Source organism: Ammospiza nelsoni, chromosome 4, assembly GCF_027579445.1.
Source record: "Ammospiza nelsoni isolate bAmmNel1 chromosome 4, bAmmNel1.pri, whole genome shotgun sequence".
Lineage (NCBI taxonomy): Eukaryota > Metazoa > Chordata > Aves > Passeriformes > Passerellidae > Ammospiza > Ammospiza nelsoni.
In genome coordinates, this window is record NC_080636.1 from 73,075,561 (window position 1) to 73,091,601 (window position 16,041).

The 16,041-nt window shown below is 42.7% G+C and overlaps 1 protein-coding gene across 1 annotated transcript in view; it reads left to right on the forward strand.

The window, feature by feature from the left end:
- Nucleotides 1–6,879: 6,879 nt before the first annotated feature.
- CPE (carboxypeptidase E) overlaps nt 6,880–16,041 on the forward strand; it is a 57,607-nt gene continuing 48,445 nt past the window's right edge. Inside the window, exon 1 of the mRNA XM_059469948.1 lies at nt 6,880–7,180. Within this exon, the coding sequence (XP_059325931.1) occupies nt 6,895–7,180 (286 nt within the window). The 5' untranslated portion in view covers nt 6,880–6,894. The remainder of the gene's footprint in view (nt 7,181–16,041) is intronic.

Here is a 16,041-nt window from a genome sequence, read left to right on the forward strand (position 1 = left end):
ATCTACTTTGTACTGTCATATCAGCTGCTCTTCAGACTTCTAATACCACTTCATCTACTCAACATGTTGCTTACACGACTTTTCAGTATTTTGTTTACTCAAGAACACACCTGAATTTTAGTACTGCTTCACATGCAATCTGGTATAACTGTCTAAACAGACAATCCAGTGGAAGTGCAGATGAGATCAGGCTTCTAACAAAAAGTGGGGTGTTAATGACATGCAGAATGACTCAAATATTACTTGGGATGTGGAAGTAGTTCAGATTCCTTTTCTGTATGTATTTTTTAGGAGCTTTTACGTCTTTATGTGTATCCTTGTTGAAATTCAATATTCTTTCTCTTCCCTCTAAAAAGAAGTAAAACAAATATATTTGACTACAGGAGGTGAACAGAACTGAAATCCCTGCACTGTTCAGTTTTTAGCAGGAACTGGTACTTGGGCCTTGCTGAATCCATCTGCACTGCCTGCCTGAACTCTCCATGGTGGAAGCAGCCTCTTTAATCAGATTTCAAAGATGGCCATTATCCTCTGCTTTGTCAACTTCCACTCCCATCCTGCAGCTGCAGCTATACTTTGCTTTATTTGACTGAAGCATTAGCCTAAAAACAGAAGGAGCTTTCAGAGCTTTTCTCTGTGAACATCATTCCACTCATTTGTTCTCAGCCTGCTGGCTTATGCCTCCGCTCACACTGCCGCAAATTATGCACAACTGGGAGCGGCTTGATTAAATATTCCAGTAAAGGTATTTGTAAATGCTTGGTGTCTCCTCAGCTATTGGAAAGCTGAAGCAAAGTGCTAAAAACATGAGGGGATTGACTTACAAAGTTATAATGTATATTCCATTCTTCAAGAGGTTTAAAAATAAAGAATGCAGTTTAAACACGCATCTAGGGAAGTGTGCATGGGGCTTTTTTGGACCTTTTAAGATTAGTTGAACCCGTGTTTTTCTGACACCCACTGCCATTTTAGTTTTTTGAGTTATTTTATGTACATCCTTAGTGTACAGTGTGATCACATCATTGCTTCTGATCTTTCTTTAACAAATCCCTAGAGAATTATGCAAGCTGTGCTTTATAAATTTATTTTTTGTGGAACAAAAATGTGCCTGCTGGACCCCTCAACACAGGAACTTGCATTTGAAAACCACAGGCTTGTTTTCTTCAGGACTCAGATGGACCTGCATTTTACCTCCACCCCACTGCTTTTTCAAATGTAGGACCCTGTATTTATTGCTGAATGTGATGCTAGTGAGTAAATGGCCTACCTCATTACTTTGTGTCTTTTATGCAAATGAAGAATTGTGTGAGGAAATTACATTTTTTAGATTTTAGGCCCTTATTAAATCAGACTTTACTGATTTCCCCCCCATATTTTGTGAGAGAGTCTATAGAGTATGTGCAGATCTGAAAATAAAGAGGTTTTTGTGCAATAGTAAAAAATTATAAACATATGGAATAACAGTTTTGGGTCTTCACAATGCATAACAAAACCTTACACAATCAGTTGTCCTTTATCTTCTTCAACAAGGAGACAGATTTAAATAAGGTAGGACAGGGGAATTGGTGGGGGAGGAACATTTTCCACTACTTTATCTTTTCCTGAAAGTCTGGTTTAGTTTAATTAAAGCTCATCTGTGGGAAAATTAACAGTTTGTGCTCTGCCTTAGGATATGACAATAATTAAGTCCTATGTAAACCATGAATTAATTTCTTGGAGTTAATGTCAAAAAAACCCATGGAAACTGTAAAAGTATTATAAACTATAATGATTAGGATTGCAAAATAATCAACTGCTTTTGGCAGCTGATGTGAAATACAAAGTAAGGTGCTTTATTTTACACTACAGCACAGTATGCCAGAAAATTTTAATATTGATTTATATTATGATTATAAGATTATATTACTTCATTTATTTTCCTCACAGTGTTATATTGCATGTTTTATGATAATTTTTTTAAACTGTGATATGTTTCTATATTTTTAATGTTCATTTTTGTTGAAAAATTACCTTATTGAAACTTTCACTATGGCTACTGCTAGTTATTGTTAACCACAGTGTCTGGTTAATTGCCTCCAAATTTCTGCCCCAATTATGGCTGCCTCTCTTGCTCTGGCAGCTGCACCCCTCTGGCACATCTTGTTCATTGAATCCTGTAACTGGCAGGTCCAGGGACAAGGCAACTTTGTGCCATTAGTTCTTGCTATAATTTTCTGTCTGTGGAGTAGTAAACACAGTAGTCAAGTCACTTTTCAATTTATTTTTCACCATCTCACCGTGGATGATGGTATCATCCTCCAGGGTAAGGTATTCCCTCTGTTTCTCAAATCACTGCTGTGGCTTGTCTCTGAATTCTCAGTCTTGTTTCAGCTGTGGATATCAGAACTGTGTGTCCATGTTGTTCTCTCTAAGACCACCTTGTGATATAATCACTTACTCCCACTTAACCATTATCTTTCTGTCTAAGCATTGCACTGGAAAATACAGTCATCACCCAGCTTTAGTGATCTCTCAATGCTTCAGGCAATGCTGCTTGCCAGACTGTCATCTGTGTTTTTCATTTCTTGCTCTTAAGTGTAATTCACAATTTGCTGCTCTGAGATATTTAAATGTGATTGACTTACCAACTAAATCACATTCCAGAGCCGCTATATTCTTATTAATCACCATTCTCTGTCATCCACACATTTTAATCAGTTATGATTCACATTTATGTAATCACTGAATAAATTAACCCTTGGACTTGAAATACCAGTCCCTGGGGAAGACCAGAAGAATGCTCCTCTAAAATCATGATTCACACTTTTAAAAAGCCCTATCAGCCAGTTTTTCAAACCCTCACACTGATCCTGCATGGCAGTTTCTCTGTGTGAATACTTGGCACCATAGCCAGGCTGTAGCATCTCTCAGAAGCAGCATTCCAGTCCAATTTCCAGGACCTACCATCATCCCAGGAGCAGTTACTGCTCCTGCAAACTTGAACAAGAGGCAGCAATAAGTCGCTGCTATTTGTATAGGTGCAAATGTTAAATACATTTTGTATGAAATTGAAGTTGAAGCTTATGGAGTATCGATGCAGAATTGTTACATGTACAGGATGGTCACCACCCACCAAGGGAGCAGTTCTAAATACCTGATAGGGTTGGGTTTCAGTAACATGTGTGAGTAATCTAACAGCTGGAGGCAATAAAAGATTTGGTCTTGCAGTAAAAAATTTGGAAGACGAGTGGGTTTTTTCCCTCTGCTTTTCTGTAACCCCCTGCATAAGTGATTTATCTGTATTTTTATTAATAATTTTTTGTTTGTGGTGGTATTTCTTTTGCCCTACCTTACATTGATCACCTTCTCAAGGTACTGGAAAAGCCTCAGCTTCCTATATCTCAACCCTGTTTTGCAAGTCTATCCAAGAAATAGAGCCACTGAGTTATGAAAGACATTTTGAAGGTTGGAAATAGAAGATTCTGTCTTGAAGACACAGCTTCAAGTGACCGCAGCTGTCACAGGTGTCATAGGTGTAGTATATGGGAATATAATCAGCACTCTGGTAAGTTTTGTAAAATCATCTTACACTCACAGTTATCTCTATTTCCTTGCCTGGTTTGTTAAGGCTGAGATCAACTGTTCTCTCTTTTAAATTGATGGAGTAATTTTATTCCTAGCAGTAAAACTTCTTTCCAAATACAAACCAGAGAAGTTCAGTGTTTCCATGGTGTGCATATTAGCAGTAGTTTATTATTAATAATCTAAATATCTGCTCTCAATCATAGAGTGCTTTTAGGATTTGCTTTTTAGGATTTAGTTGTTTGTAATGGACATAGATTTAGGGTTATCTTTCTGAATAATAAAAGAAAATACTCACCTTAACCTTTTTGTCCTGTCACACAAATAAAATAAAAAAAAAATGTGCGAAGGCTTGTAAGTCTTGTAGGCAAAACTCTGTGAGTGAGTTTATTTTGGAAAATACATGCTTCCTGGTGAATAATAATTTGCTGAAAAAGACGGATTCAGGCAAGTCAAAAGTATTGGAAAATTTGATTCAGCAAATTCTATTTGGCCGAAGGAATGAAGTAATCTGTAAATTGTTCTATGTATGTGTGTTATATGTATGCTTTGTGTACATGTAGATTTGTCTATAAATAAGTACTTTTGTAAATGCTAATAAATTTCTTTTTGTAATTACCAAGTTATTTAGGCTGTGTCTGTTGGCACAATATAACTTATTATTTGCTGCACTGTATTCAGATGTAAGAGATGGGTAAAGCAGATTTTAAATTTGTTCATCAGTAGGTTTCCTGGAGTACTTGTGCTCTACTCACTTCTCTTGTTACTATCAGCTTACAAGGCCATGCTCAGGTGCCTGGTTATGCTTACAGGCTGGGAATGCCCTTGGGGTTGGAGCATTCCTCTGAGACTGAGGTAAGTGCCAAAACTTTTTACATATTACAAAGAAATTTGGCCTTTGAAGATAATCATCCCTGAACTAAGGAAAATAGGAGGAAGGATTAGATACAAAGGAAGACATCAATTTATTCCTCCTACTCAGTTCTGCTTATGTTCCTATGCTGTTTGAGAATTTAAACATTGCTTTTTAATCCCTTATTAAAAATAAATTAGTATGTGTGAGCTCAAATATTTGATAGTATATAAACCACCCTGCTTTACATAAGATACGTGTGTGTTTTTATACATACACATTGTCTTAAGTTTTTTAAGAGTGGGGGTGAATAAGTATGAAAACAGAAGTAAATCCATTCAGATCTAGGTGTGAGACTACTTTTATGTAGTGGAATAATAATTCACTGCTTGAGGAGATGAAAATAAATAGATGATTTCCCAGCCTACTTGCATATTTTAGTGATGTACTTTGGTCAATCAAACTAGAAGAGAAGCCAATGACAGTTGCTGCAAAGAACAAATGGGAGGCTTTTTGAATTAGAAAGTTCTCCCAGAAAATGATAATGTAACCAGCATCAGCAGATTTATTTGTATAAATAAATATTTGTATATTGAGAGCAAGGAAAAGTGATGAAGAAAACAAGGAATATTTAGCCTGTGATGAGTGTAGCTAATACTGCTAAAGAAGGTGAATCTTTTGAATGTTAGGTCAGCTACCATTACTTGCAGCTCCTGTTTGGAGCACTGAGAAGGCTGCACATGTTGTTGCACATTGTTCTAAAGCAGTGTGATGATATAAACAAAATTTTTTAATGTAGTCCAATTGATGCTGTTAGGAAGGGGAGAAGTCAGAGAGAGAGCCCTTTTGTCATCTTAAATTCAGTGACCTTGGTCAGAGAAAACACCATATCAAGGAGTCTCTCTACGTCCAAGTCTTGCAAAAGAGTGCAAATGAGTGTTGTGATAACCTCAGAGCTAGTGGGACATGCTATGACAGGCATCTCCAAAAGTTTTCTAGCAGTAAGAATGAAGAGTTGAAGGCTACAAAGAGTGCTCTTAAGGTGCCTTTGCATGTGGAATTAAACTGGGCAGGGCAGCTTCTGAACCCAGTTGGCTTTGAAAGATGGTGAGAAGCGGAAGGGCTGAACTTTGGTTCTTGCTATGAAGAAACGCATCAAATAATTCAGGACTGGCATTCAGGGCCCTGGAAGGTAACAAGTATAGATAATGAGTATAGCTAAATAGAGACAGATATTCAAGTATTTATGTTGTACATTCAAGCCTGTGTTTCTGATGTGGGATCACTTTCTGAGCTGGTACATCGCCAGAGGTCAGTGCAAACAATCTCTTAGAAGAGATTGTGTCCATTATCACCTTATTTGGAGTAGACACCCACAATTTAGGAAAATATCCATAATATCACCAAAGATTATTTAAAAAAATCTTCCTGAAAATTGATTCAGTATTAATTGGTGATAGAATGAGATGTTATACAGGCTCACCGTTATAAATTAGGAGATCAGAATAAACATACGTTATATTATTGTGGACAAAATTCGTTTTGTAGAAGGATGAATTAGATGTGCACTTTTCAAAATTTTGAACTTCAAAATATTCCAGCAAGTCCTTGTGTCCTTAAAAAAAAAGAAAAATAATCAATCAAGCAAAAAAAACCCCCAAAGCCCAAATCAACAACCCGATATGGAAGTTGCTCTTTAGCATTCAGCCTTTTGCTTTCAGAACTCGTCCTTTGCAGGCTGTTTCAACATAATATAAACAGATGTGCCTATGAAGAAAAGAACAAGGCTTCAGAAGTCCTGTAGTATCTGTGAGCTAGAAGAAACGGATTTATTAATATATGGTGAATGGTTCTTCACTTGAGCATTTGCTTTGAACAGACTGGAGCGTGCTCTCTAAGTACGGTCAGTATCAGAAAATAAGTCTTGCTTTATCCTCTCCTTTCTGTAATGCAGCCAAGACACCTTATAAATGGGGAGCAAAGCGACCCTGCGGATGGCGGTTTATAGTTTTCCCTGTCAATCAAATGCATTTGTGCTGCCCTGCGATAGCACTGAATCCTTCATGGAGCACTCTGTTACTTTGCGTGTGCGGCAGCGCGTTAACCCGCTGGGACCGCACAGACTGATGAGGCGGCGCGGAAAACACGCGCCCGGATTCTCGCAGCGTTTTTACCGCAGCAGCTGCATGACAGCAGCTGCATGACAGCAGCTCCATGACAGCAGCTCCATGACAGCAGCTCCATGACAGCAGCTCCATGACAGCAGCTTGAGCGGCTGTCGCCGCACCGCGCGGCCGCGGCGCCCGCCCGCCCTCCGCGGGAGCGCTCGGGCCGCGGATCGGGGCGGAGCTCCCGGTCCCGTCCCGTCCCGCCCCGCCCCGCTCGCCGCCCCCCGGCTCCCTCCCGCTCCCTCCCGCTCCCCGCTTCCCTCCCTCGCTCGCTGGGTGCCGCCGGCGCTGGCGGAGCAGCAGGCGGGCGGGATGGCGGCGCGGGTGCTGCTGCTGCTGGCGCTGTGCTGTGCGGTGCTCGCTGCCCGCGGGGCCGCGGCGGAGCCGGCGGCGGGGGCCGCCAGCCGGCGGCGGCGGCTGAGCGCCGAGGAGGGCATCTCCTTCGAGTACCACCGCTACGCCGAGCTGCGGGAGGCGCTGGTGGCCGTGTGGCTGCAGTGCCCCGCCATCAGCAGGATCTACACGGTGGGGCGCAGCGCCGAGGGCCGGGAGCTCCTGGTCATCGAGATCTCGGACCGCCCCGGCGAGCACGAGCCCGGTAAGGGGGGCGCGGCCGGTGCCGCCCGCACCTGTGCGCCCGTAACGGCGGCGGGCGCTGTCCCCGGAGCGCTCGCTGCGGCACCGGCACCGCTGTGAGCCGCAGCCGGCGCGGAGCGGCTTCGTGCCGCTGCCTTTAGCGCCCGTTGCGGCGAGAAACGCCCGGATTTCCCCAAATGCCCGGCGCGGGCTGGCCGGCAGGGCAGCGCTAGCCGCCCTTCCCCGCACGAACCGCAGCGCCCGGGGAGCGGCGGTGGCGGCCAGGCTGTCCCCGGGGATGGGTCACCCACCGCCGCACGCTGCGGGAGCCGGCACGCGTGCCTCGGCATTCGTGGGTGCGCGGACTTAGAGTCTGGGACGCCTCGATCAAAGGGAATGGGACCGATGCCGTGCGCTTGTGTTCCACCTACGACTGTGTCAATTTCATTGTTTCCGCTTTTAGAATCGATTGTGTCCTAATGTCAGTCTGTGACAGGGCTTATCCGTGAGGGCTGCTCGGTACCTTTGGCCCAGCCATCAGCCCTCTGCAGTCATGTCCTCACATTTCCCTCTCTGGGTTACAGCAGAGGTCTGGAAGTCCGTGACTTTTAGGCGGAGGTGTGGCTTCTGTGGCTCTCCAGGGATTTGGCCAATACAATTAGTGCTTAATATTCTGCTTTAATGCCTGAATATAACCTTGCTTTGTGTCCTCAAGAGACTTAATGTTAGAGCTATAGTTAGAGGTTATAGGATATTGGACATAAGCGGGTTGTAGGAGGAAGGCAGTGTAGGAAAGCATTGTCTTGGAATGAAAAATGTAGGGAATGCAGTGAAATTTGAAAAATTTCTTTGTGGTGCGTTGCCATCTTGATAAGAGGGTGTGAGGATCCCAAAGCTGAGAATGAATCTATTGCTGCTGTGTAATTTGTACACTAGAGTGATAACAATAATTCTGGGATTTTGCATTGCTGCCGGGGAACAGCAGCTATAGCTCATTTATGTGGCCGTTGTGTCAAGCCAGCTGAAAGGGACAAAAAGAGCAGCACACGGTGCAGCTGAGATGGGGCTGTGCCTCTTCCTGGAGACACACTTCTCTTGGTGTCAGTGATGTGAGAAAGGGCTTGTCATTGAGCCCAAGCTAAAGGGAATCCAGCAGTATATCTAGAACATACTGCAAAAATGAAAAATTCCTATGGACTGCATCCACATACAAGCTGTAGACAGTGTCAAACATTTCCTGGAACATGCTGGGCGCCTTACTAAAGGAGCCCTATAGACAAAAATGCCACATGTTGCAATGTCCAAATCACATGTCAGGGAATGTGATGAGGCCTGGCAGTCTTTAGTGGTGGATGCTGAAAATGCTGGTTTTTGAAGGGGATTAACTAGGGTTTGAACGACAGCAAATTCATTGTTTTATTTCCATCCTCACTTTCATTCTGTGAGGTTCTGAACATTTCTCAAAAAGTGGAGCACTACTTCTCTCTGCAATGCTGCTTGGGAGAAACTTGGGATCTTTTTGGGAAGGGCAGCAAGACAGACCTCATGCATAGTTACCCTTGCACTCCTTAGAAAGAATTGTAAAAGCATTGATACCATCCCTGCTGCTTTATTACAGAACCTAAGCACCTATATGTTGTGCCAATGGTTGCATTAGAGGTGTTTTCTTCTTAAAAATGTGCCCTTTCTTCTACTATGTGGTAAAAGGCAGCACTGTTTATTTTTCTATGGGAGCTTTTTTAAGCTGTGCAGTAAAAGAAGTGGAGCCTTGTACCAGCCTTGGCAGGAAATGTGAGACTGATTCTGCTCATACCTGAACGGGGGACCCTGCTCACTCTCAGCATCCATGCTTGATTCTCAGGGCAACAACCAGAGTAAGGATGTTTTGTGTGGCAAAGCTTGCAGGATCAGAATCTGATTTATTGTCATCTATTATTATTAAAAAATGACGGAATCAAAGACACACATATACATACCGATAGTTACTTTTCATTTTTCCCAGACAGCCAAAAAGTTCTGAACATAATCTATTCCTGCAGGGCATCCTGAGTGTCACAGGATTTATTTTTTAAATGTAGGGAAGTATGAACAAAATATATGCTGTGGTTCATAGGTTTATATTCTATAGAGAGCTCATGGTTCTGGAAGGCTGATGTGTTCACAGGGATGATACCTGAATCACCTAGTGAACAGCTGTGAAACAAAAAAAATGTTTGTGTTCACTTAGTGAGCAAGCTGATGACAAAATAGATCAGGAAAGTGTCAGCAGAGCATCAGTAAAGACTCTTTGTACTGAGTAAAGAGGCTTTGTACTGAGTAAATCAAATACTGCATATACATGCAACCATTGCATAATCACATGTATTGCATGGCTGTGTAGCCTTGTGTGAATGCATTTGATCATGTGCAAGCATATAAATCAACTTCCATTTTTGAGTATCAGCTATTTTTGAAAATTAATTTGTAATATATGTGCAATGTTTGAAAAAAATTGCTGGAGAGAAATAGGAAAACTTCAGAAATGTGCTTTAGACCTCCAAGGCAACTGGAAAAAATCCTCAGTGAATGAAGAAACTGGAACAAATCATAAAGGCCTCATTTTTTCCTGGGGTAAATATTCATTAGGAGGGTTTTTTTTAAAGTCCTGATACTGCATTGGAAGTCAGAATGACTTCATGTGAGCCAGTCTGGTTTCTTGCACAGTCATACCACTTGTCTTTGCAAATCTTGGGAACCTGAATTAGTCACTTGCAGACCGTGAGCTGAGCCTTTACTGAGCTCCTCCCAGGGACGCGATAAATGCCAGGAGCGTGAGGCTGCCTGAAGGTTCTGATGCTGCATTAAACACTGAGAGATTTAATGTGCTGCCTTTCTGCAAACTTGAGCACCACACCACCTGTGCTTCAACTGTGCTTCGTGCCAAACAGTGTTTGGACTAATATTTGTAATTTTGTGCATTTTGTGGGTTTTTTTTGTTGTTCGGTTTTTTATAAAATGTTTGTTTGGGCGTTTATTGTGGCAACGATTTCTTTAGGGTGATACTGCATTTGTATGGGAGATTAGAACCTGCAGTCAACTGATGGAAAAGAAGCCCTTGAAAAAGGAAAAGCACAACCCAGAGATGGAGGTGTTTGAACTTGATCAAGTTTTATACCAAGGCAGAAAACATCACTTTAAGTCACTGAGGTCAAGGCATGAAGGCAGAGAAGACTTTAATGAGTCTATGTCAGTGGTTATGTGTAGAAGGTGTTGCATGAACGTAGACTGGAAGGAATCAAAATATTTTGGAGTAGCTTTGATTGCATGAGAAAACACAGTTTCATCCCTGTGCCCACCAAAAATTGGCAAAGTTGACAGAAGCCTGTGGACAGCAAGGTCAGATAAAATGAGGAGAAAGAAATTGTGAGAAGTTGATGGTGGACCAGGGGAAAACAGGACATTTGATGGTAAAGCACAGATTTATTTTTGTTTTTTCTGGGACAATACTTTGCCTCAGTTCACATGCAGGAGAATACTCCTGAGAGAGGAAATAGGCTCTTGCTGTGGATGTCTGATGTTCTGTTGAACAGAATGTTAATGATTTTATTGTTCATCCTTTTCCCCACAAGCATCTTTAAAAATACTTCAAATGGAAGGAAATCACTACTAATTTGTAGTAGAGTGAGGCAACTGGTTTTCTAGAAAATGACATAGTTTGCAGTTTCAAGCAAGGCATCCTGAAGTGGTGAGGCAGGAGCACACGGTGTGTGAATTGAGCAGTGCAGCTGTGACTTGGAACGTTCACAGGGCCCTGTGGGTGTGACTTCAGTCAATTTTATGAGGTGCAACTCAGCTACAATAATTCTTGGACCCATCACTTTATCAAAGACTCCACTTGGCAGGGTGAGGAAATGAGCTGGGTTGGTCACTGCTGGCACTGAGCCTAAATAAGCTTCTAGACTTCCCAAATTGCAGCTCCTGTACTAGCCCCTCCAGATCCCCCAGATGTGAGGCTCTCAGTTTTCTCACACCCCAGCCATGCAGTGCTAGAACCATTTCCTCCTGCAAAAAAATAATTAGAGGGTGACTAAGAGAGAAGTGAAAATCATGGCTATATATTGATGAATAGAGAAATCCAAGATCTGTCTGCTAATACAAACAGGTTTTCATTCTGTCACTACAGTGCTCCTGTAGTCAGCTGTGGCACCAGCCATGCAATCTGGGGCTTTCAGTGGTAAGAAGTTACAAATTAAAGCTGATGAATTTACAGGGAGAAAAATTGTTTCTCATAATGCCTTTGTCACTGTTGCACAAAACCCATTTTACAGCCGTTGAAGAGAACCATGAGCAAGTGCTGCTCTTTTTCAAAAGAGAGAGCAGGGAGAAGAAGGAGCACACGTGTAGGAGGCTGTTGAGGTTTCAGGCCAGCATGGGCAGGAATCAGCTGTGCCATTGTAGGTGGCACCCGGAGTGGGGAGACCACGGGATGTCACCTGTGGGTATTATGGGCTGTCCTGCTTCAGAGTGGGTGCAATGCTGGGGTTGGTGGCAGGGTGTTGCATCCCTGGTGATGTCAGAAAGCACACGGCCTGTCTCTTGGTTATGGAGGTGTCATCAGACACAGCTGTCCTAACCTCATTAGCTACACTTAATTGCACTTGATTTTCTAAAGGTCTTTCTTTTCCTTGCGCCCCAAATCTGCACATAAAAATCTTATGAGGTCTTTGATTGGACCTGTTGATCTTTCCCATATTTGAAAAGCATTAATACAAATTGCACATGGCAAGAGCTTACTATTAAATCTCGATATGAGAGAGCCAGCCCAATTTGTGTGCTCGAGGTTTAAGCAAACACCAGTTTTTATCAAGGACCACTCTTGTAGTGTTTCCTTTTTGAAGGAAGATGTTACAGGGCTTGTTGCTGGTAAATGTGTGTGCACTATGCTCACACTCACCCGGCTGCACTGCAGAAAGGCAGGGGCTGTAAATAGGTCGGTGTCAGCAGAGCACTTTGTATCAGGAACACGGGAGATGCTGTGCTGACCGTGTTGTGCTTTCACCCTTTCTGTCAGCTGTGGTTGAGCTGCTCTCCTGGCTTAGGTTTGCAATCCTCTTTAGAAGTGAGCTGCTGCCTGGACACCTGCAGCCCCAAACGAGCGACAGCAGGGCAGCTGCTGGTGTCTGTAGGGATGGATAGAAAATGCAGAGTAAAACATGGTTGAACTTATTTCTCGTGTAGCTTTCTGCATTTGGAAAATTTCTTTCCTTTGAGCCTCAGGGAACAGATTTTCTTTCAGAGCTTGTGAGGATGTTCTGGCTTTCTCATCAAAAACTGTCAGGGATTTGCTACTGCCTCGCCTGCTGGGAGTGCGGATCTGGGGCGGGCTGTACCTCCTGCATTCTACAGAGGGCTGGGAAGCTGTAATTACCTTTCCAGCAAAATCTCTTGTGGGTTTTTGTGCCGGTTAGGGTATCCCTCTGAAGTCACCCAGCCAGGGTTTGGCCTGGGGTAGTTTCTGGCAGGACGATTTTAGTGCTGCCCGCACTCAGAGCGGGATGCTCCGTGTCCTTCACAGACTGTGCAGGTTGGGCAGGTCTCGGGAGGGCTGTGGAGCAGCACGAAGATGGCTGCATGTGCGTGCTGAGTGAATTCTTTAGACTTTTAGGTTCTTCTTCCTTAATTTTATCTTTCTTAAATAATATTTCCGATTTCATCCTGTCTCAGTCCTCGTGTTCAGCCAAAAATAGAGGTGTAGAATACAAAGCGAGAAAGGTCTCACAGAACTGGTGCAAATCAAGGCGAGGCAGACACATTTACAGCTCTCATTCGCAGCTCGTTGTTAATGCCATTCACGTTCCCATTGAATCAATGGAAATTCCCAGTGAGTGTGGCTAGGCAGCTGTGCTAGGCAGCCTGCAGTGTTCCCGACACATACAATGCTCTCACTCCAAATCGCTTCACTGACAGGTATTTAAAGGCTTCCCTTTTGTGTTAGAACATTTAAGAAAGGGTTAATAGCAGCTGTGTGCTACCTGCGGAAACACAGTGCATCCCAGCTACTGCGTCCCAGCAGTTATCTTGTATTTACGGGAATAACACAAATGGCAAACAAGCCGGGGTAAAAAGGTCTGTAATCATTAAGAATAAACATGGCTCTACAGAAGGCAGTTGTTCTACTTTTCAGACTTGAAATGAGTCTGAGTATGCAGACTATTCAAGGTTTGTTGGTCTGACCTCGACTGCTTTTGACAGTCCCACTCCTTTTGAAAGAGTTGATTACTTTAATTTCTTTCAAAGAGAGGAGTTGTCATCGCCTCCCACACCTTCAGATTGCCTTATCAGTTCCCAAAGAAAGCAGAAGGGGGCCTGTTTTGTTATTGTCTCGGCTTAAAGTGATGTTTTATTAGGGTGGCAATAATGTAAACTCCAGAAAATTCGTGAGAAGTCTATAAAGCATGGGTATTTCCCAAGATTTTGTGACGTGTATTGTCAAAGCCAGTAAGTTGGAGTTGTGTGATTTATCTAAAGTGTTCTCGTTATTAAAATATGTTAAAATTTTTTTTCAGGCAAAACTGTTTATTACTCTGTAATTTAGTAATCAATATCTCAAGACTTTAAATAACTTGGAGGGTGAAAAACAGAAGACAGGTGTTCTGATTTCAGAATAAACACAAATTTTTGGTTGTAACAGTGGAGTTACAAGACTCCATGATAATTATTATCAGCTAGACTCAGCTGATAATTTAGTATTCAAACTTGTTTGGAATGAGTTCTGTGCTCCTTACATCTAATTTCTGTTTTCAAAGATGGCATGTGATTTAGAAGCCTACATCCTGGGCATGCATATGCAGGCTGTAATTTCCCTTTTCCTGGTCGGCAGGAACACCTCTTGGCCAGGCTGCAGCCCCTCTGAAAGCATCTGTTTTCTCTACTGACTGTGAGAGGAGCTAACATTGGGTAGGATTCTGGCTTAGGAATGTGTGCAAGAGCTTATGGTTAAGTTCTGGTGAGTCCCAGCCTTCATGTATCATCTAATGTGCCTTGTTGTGCTTCATGTGCTATTTTTGCAAAACATACAGTGTATGAACCCTGTCTGAGCTTTTTTTCAGCAGATTTTTTTTAAAGTCCTCATATCTATTTTAATTCATGTTCCTCTTAAGGAAAAAAAAAAAAAAAAAAAACAAAAAAAACCAAAACATCACGTCACATAATTTTTTGATCTACACTTACTCTTTAAACAAAAGTCTCATGCATGTATTAGTATTACCATGGAGCCTTCCTGTTTTGGTTTCTTGGGGTTTTTTTCCCCCTCCAATTGGATAGGGAATTAAACTGTGAGGACTAGTAACTCAATTATCTTAAAATTTTGTGGAACTAAAAAAAGTGAAAACCACAGTATGTACTTCAAGGCTTCTGGGCAAGGTAATTGAAATGATTGCTGGGGTTACAAGGAGCAGAGTAAAGGATGTAAACATCATTTTGGAGTGAGGTGCACATCAAAAGCCAGCATTCAGTGAATTCAGTGCGAATGGGGTGTTATGTATTATTATTTTCTAGTGTGTTGGGGCTAAATGAAGACATCAAGGGTCTATTTAGTAAAAACGTTGGGAAAAAAATCCTTATCAGTAAAACAGAGTAGGCAGGTTTGATCTGCTGTGGGACAGGAAATGGAGCTCTTTAGTCTGCCATACGTCAGCTTGTATCATCTCAGGATAAGGGTGAAAGCTGGTGGTGTTCTGGGAGCTCTGCAGAACAACGGTGCTGGAACTGAGCTAGTCCCAGCTTCACATGCTGGGGTTTTGGGTTTGGGAACAGAAGTTCTGCCGCATTGTGAAGAAATGACAAGTGAAGTATGTGCCAAAGTGCAGTAGCTGCCCCTGGCATTAAAGTTTTTGGCTTTCTTGCTGCTTTCAGGGGCACTGCTGGGGGAAAGGACGCTGGACTAAAAGTGAGGTGTTGGTCCATGGTGCCCTTCCCTTTGAAATGGAGGTTTCCTGCAGGGTGCCAGCTCTCTGCTAGCTGAATTGGCACTGGTCACATCTTCCTGTCACAGCAGCAGGTATTGTCAAAGAGCTGTGAGGTTTGGGTCAATATGAAGCCATATGTTAGAGATGTGTCTATGCACTCTGTACAATGGCCAGGTAAGGGAGGATCTTGAGTCATAAACCTGTGGCTGGCAGTTCAAAGGCAGTAAACATTTGTTTTTAATTAATGTCCAAAGAGAGACATTTATAACTGCATAAGCTGGTAGCTGCTTCCTGGTAGCTGTTCACACTGAATTGTGAGGAGAACCTCACATCCTTGTTTGCTTGCAAGTGAAGTCCCATGGAGACAGGTGTTCTTTGCGTGGAGCTGCACGTGGCCTTGGAGTGTGAGCTGCCTGATTTATGATCAAAGATACTGTTCTGGCTGCAGAGCCTGCCCGAAGCAAGAACAACCTGGTATAAAATTTCTATAGCCGAACTGAATTTCATTTTTATATCTTTTATTTTAAAGCAAGCAAGCAGTGCTGGGTGGCTGGGGAGTCACTGCTCCACTCATGGCACACACCACTACAAGTTCACCAGAGCATATTTACTGTTTCTAAGCCTACAAAGCATTTTCCAGTGTGCTTGTGTTAGCCTGAATCAGCAAATATCAACAAGCTGGGATCAGCAATTTCATAATCTTTCCAGGTGGTCGTTGGCTTCCTGTCCCTCTTGTGGTCATCTGGAGGGAGGCCTTCCACAGGTGTCTGCTGTACCTTGAACAAGTTCATCAAGCTTTTTTATTACACATAGGCATTTTATTACACATTAGTTGCTTTGTTGCAATATCCCTTAGCTTTACCTCAACTTCCTCTATTTTATTCTAAGCATCAGTTGGTTTTGTCATCTCATCTCTTTTACTTTACTATACTTCTGC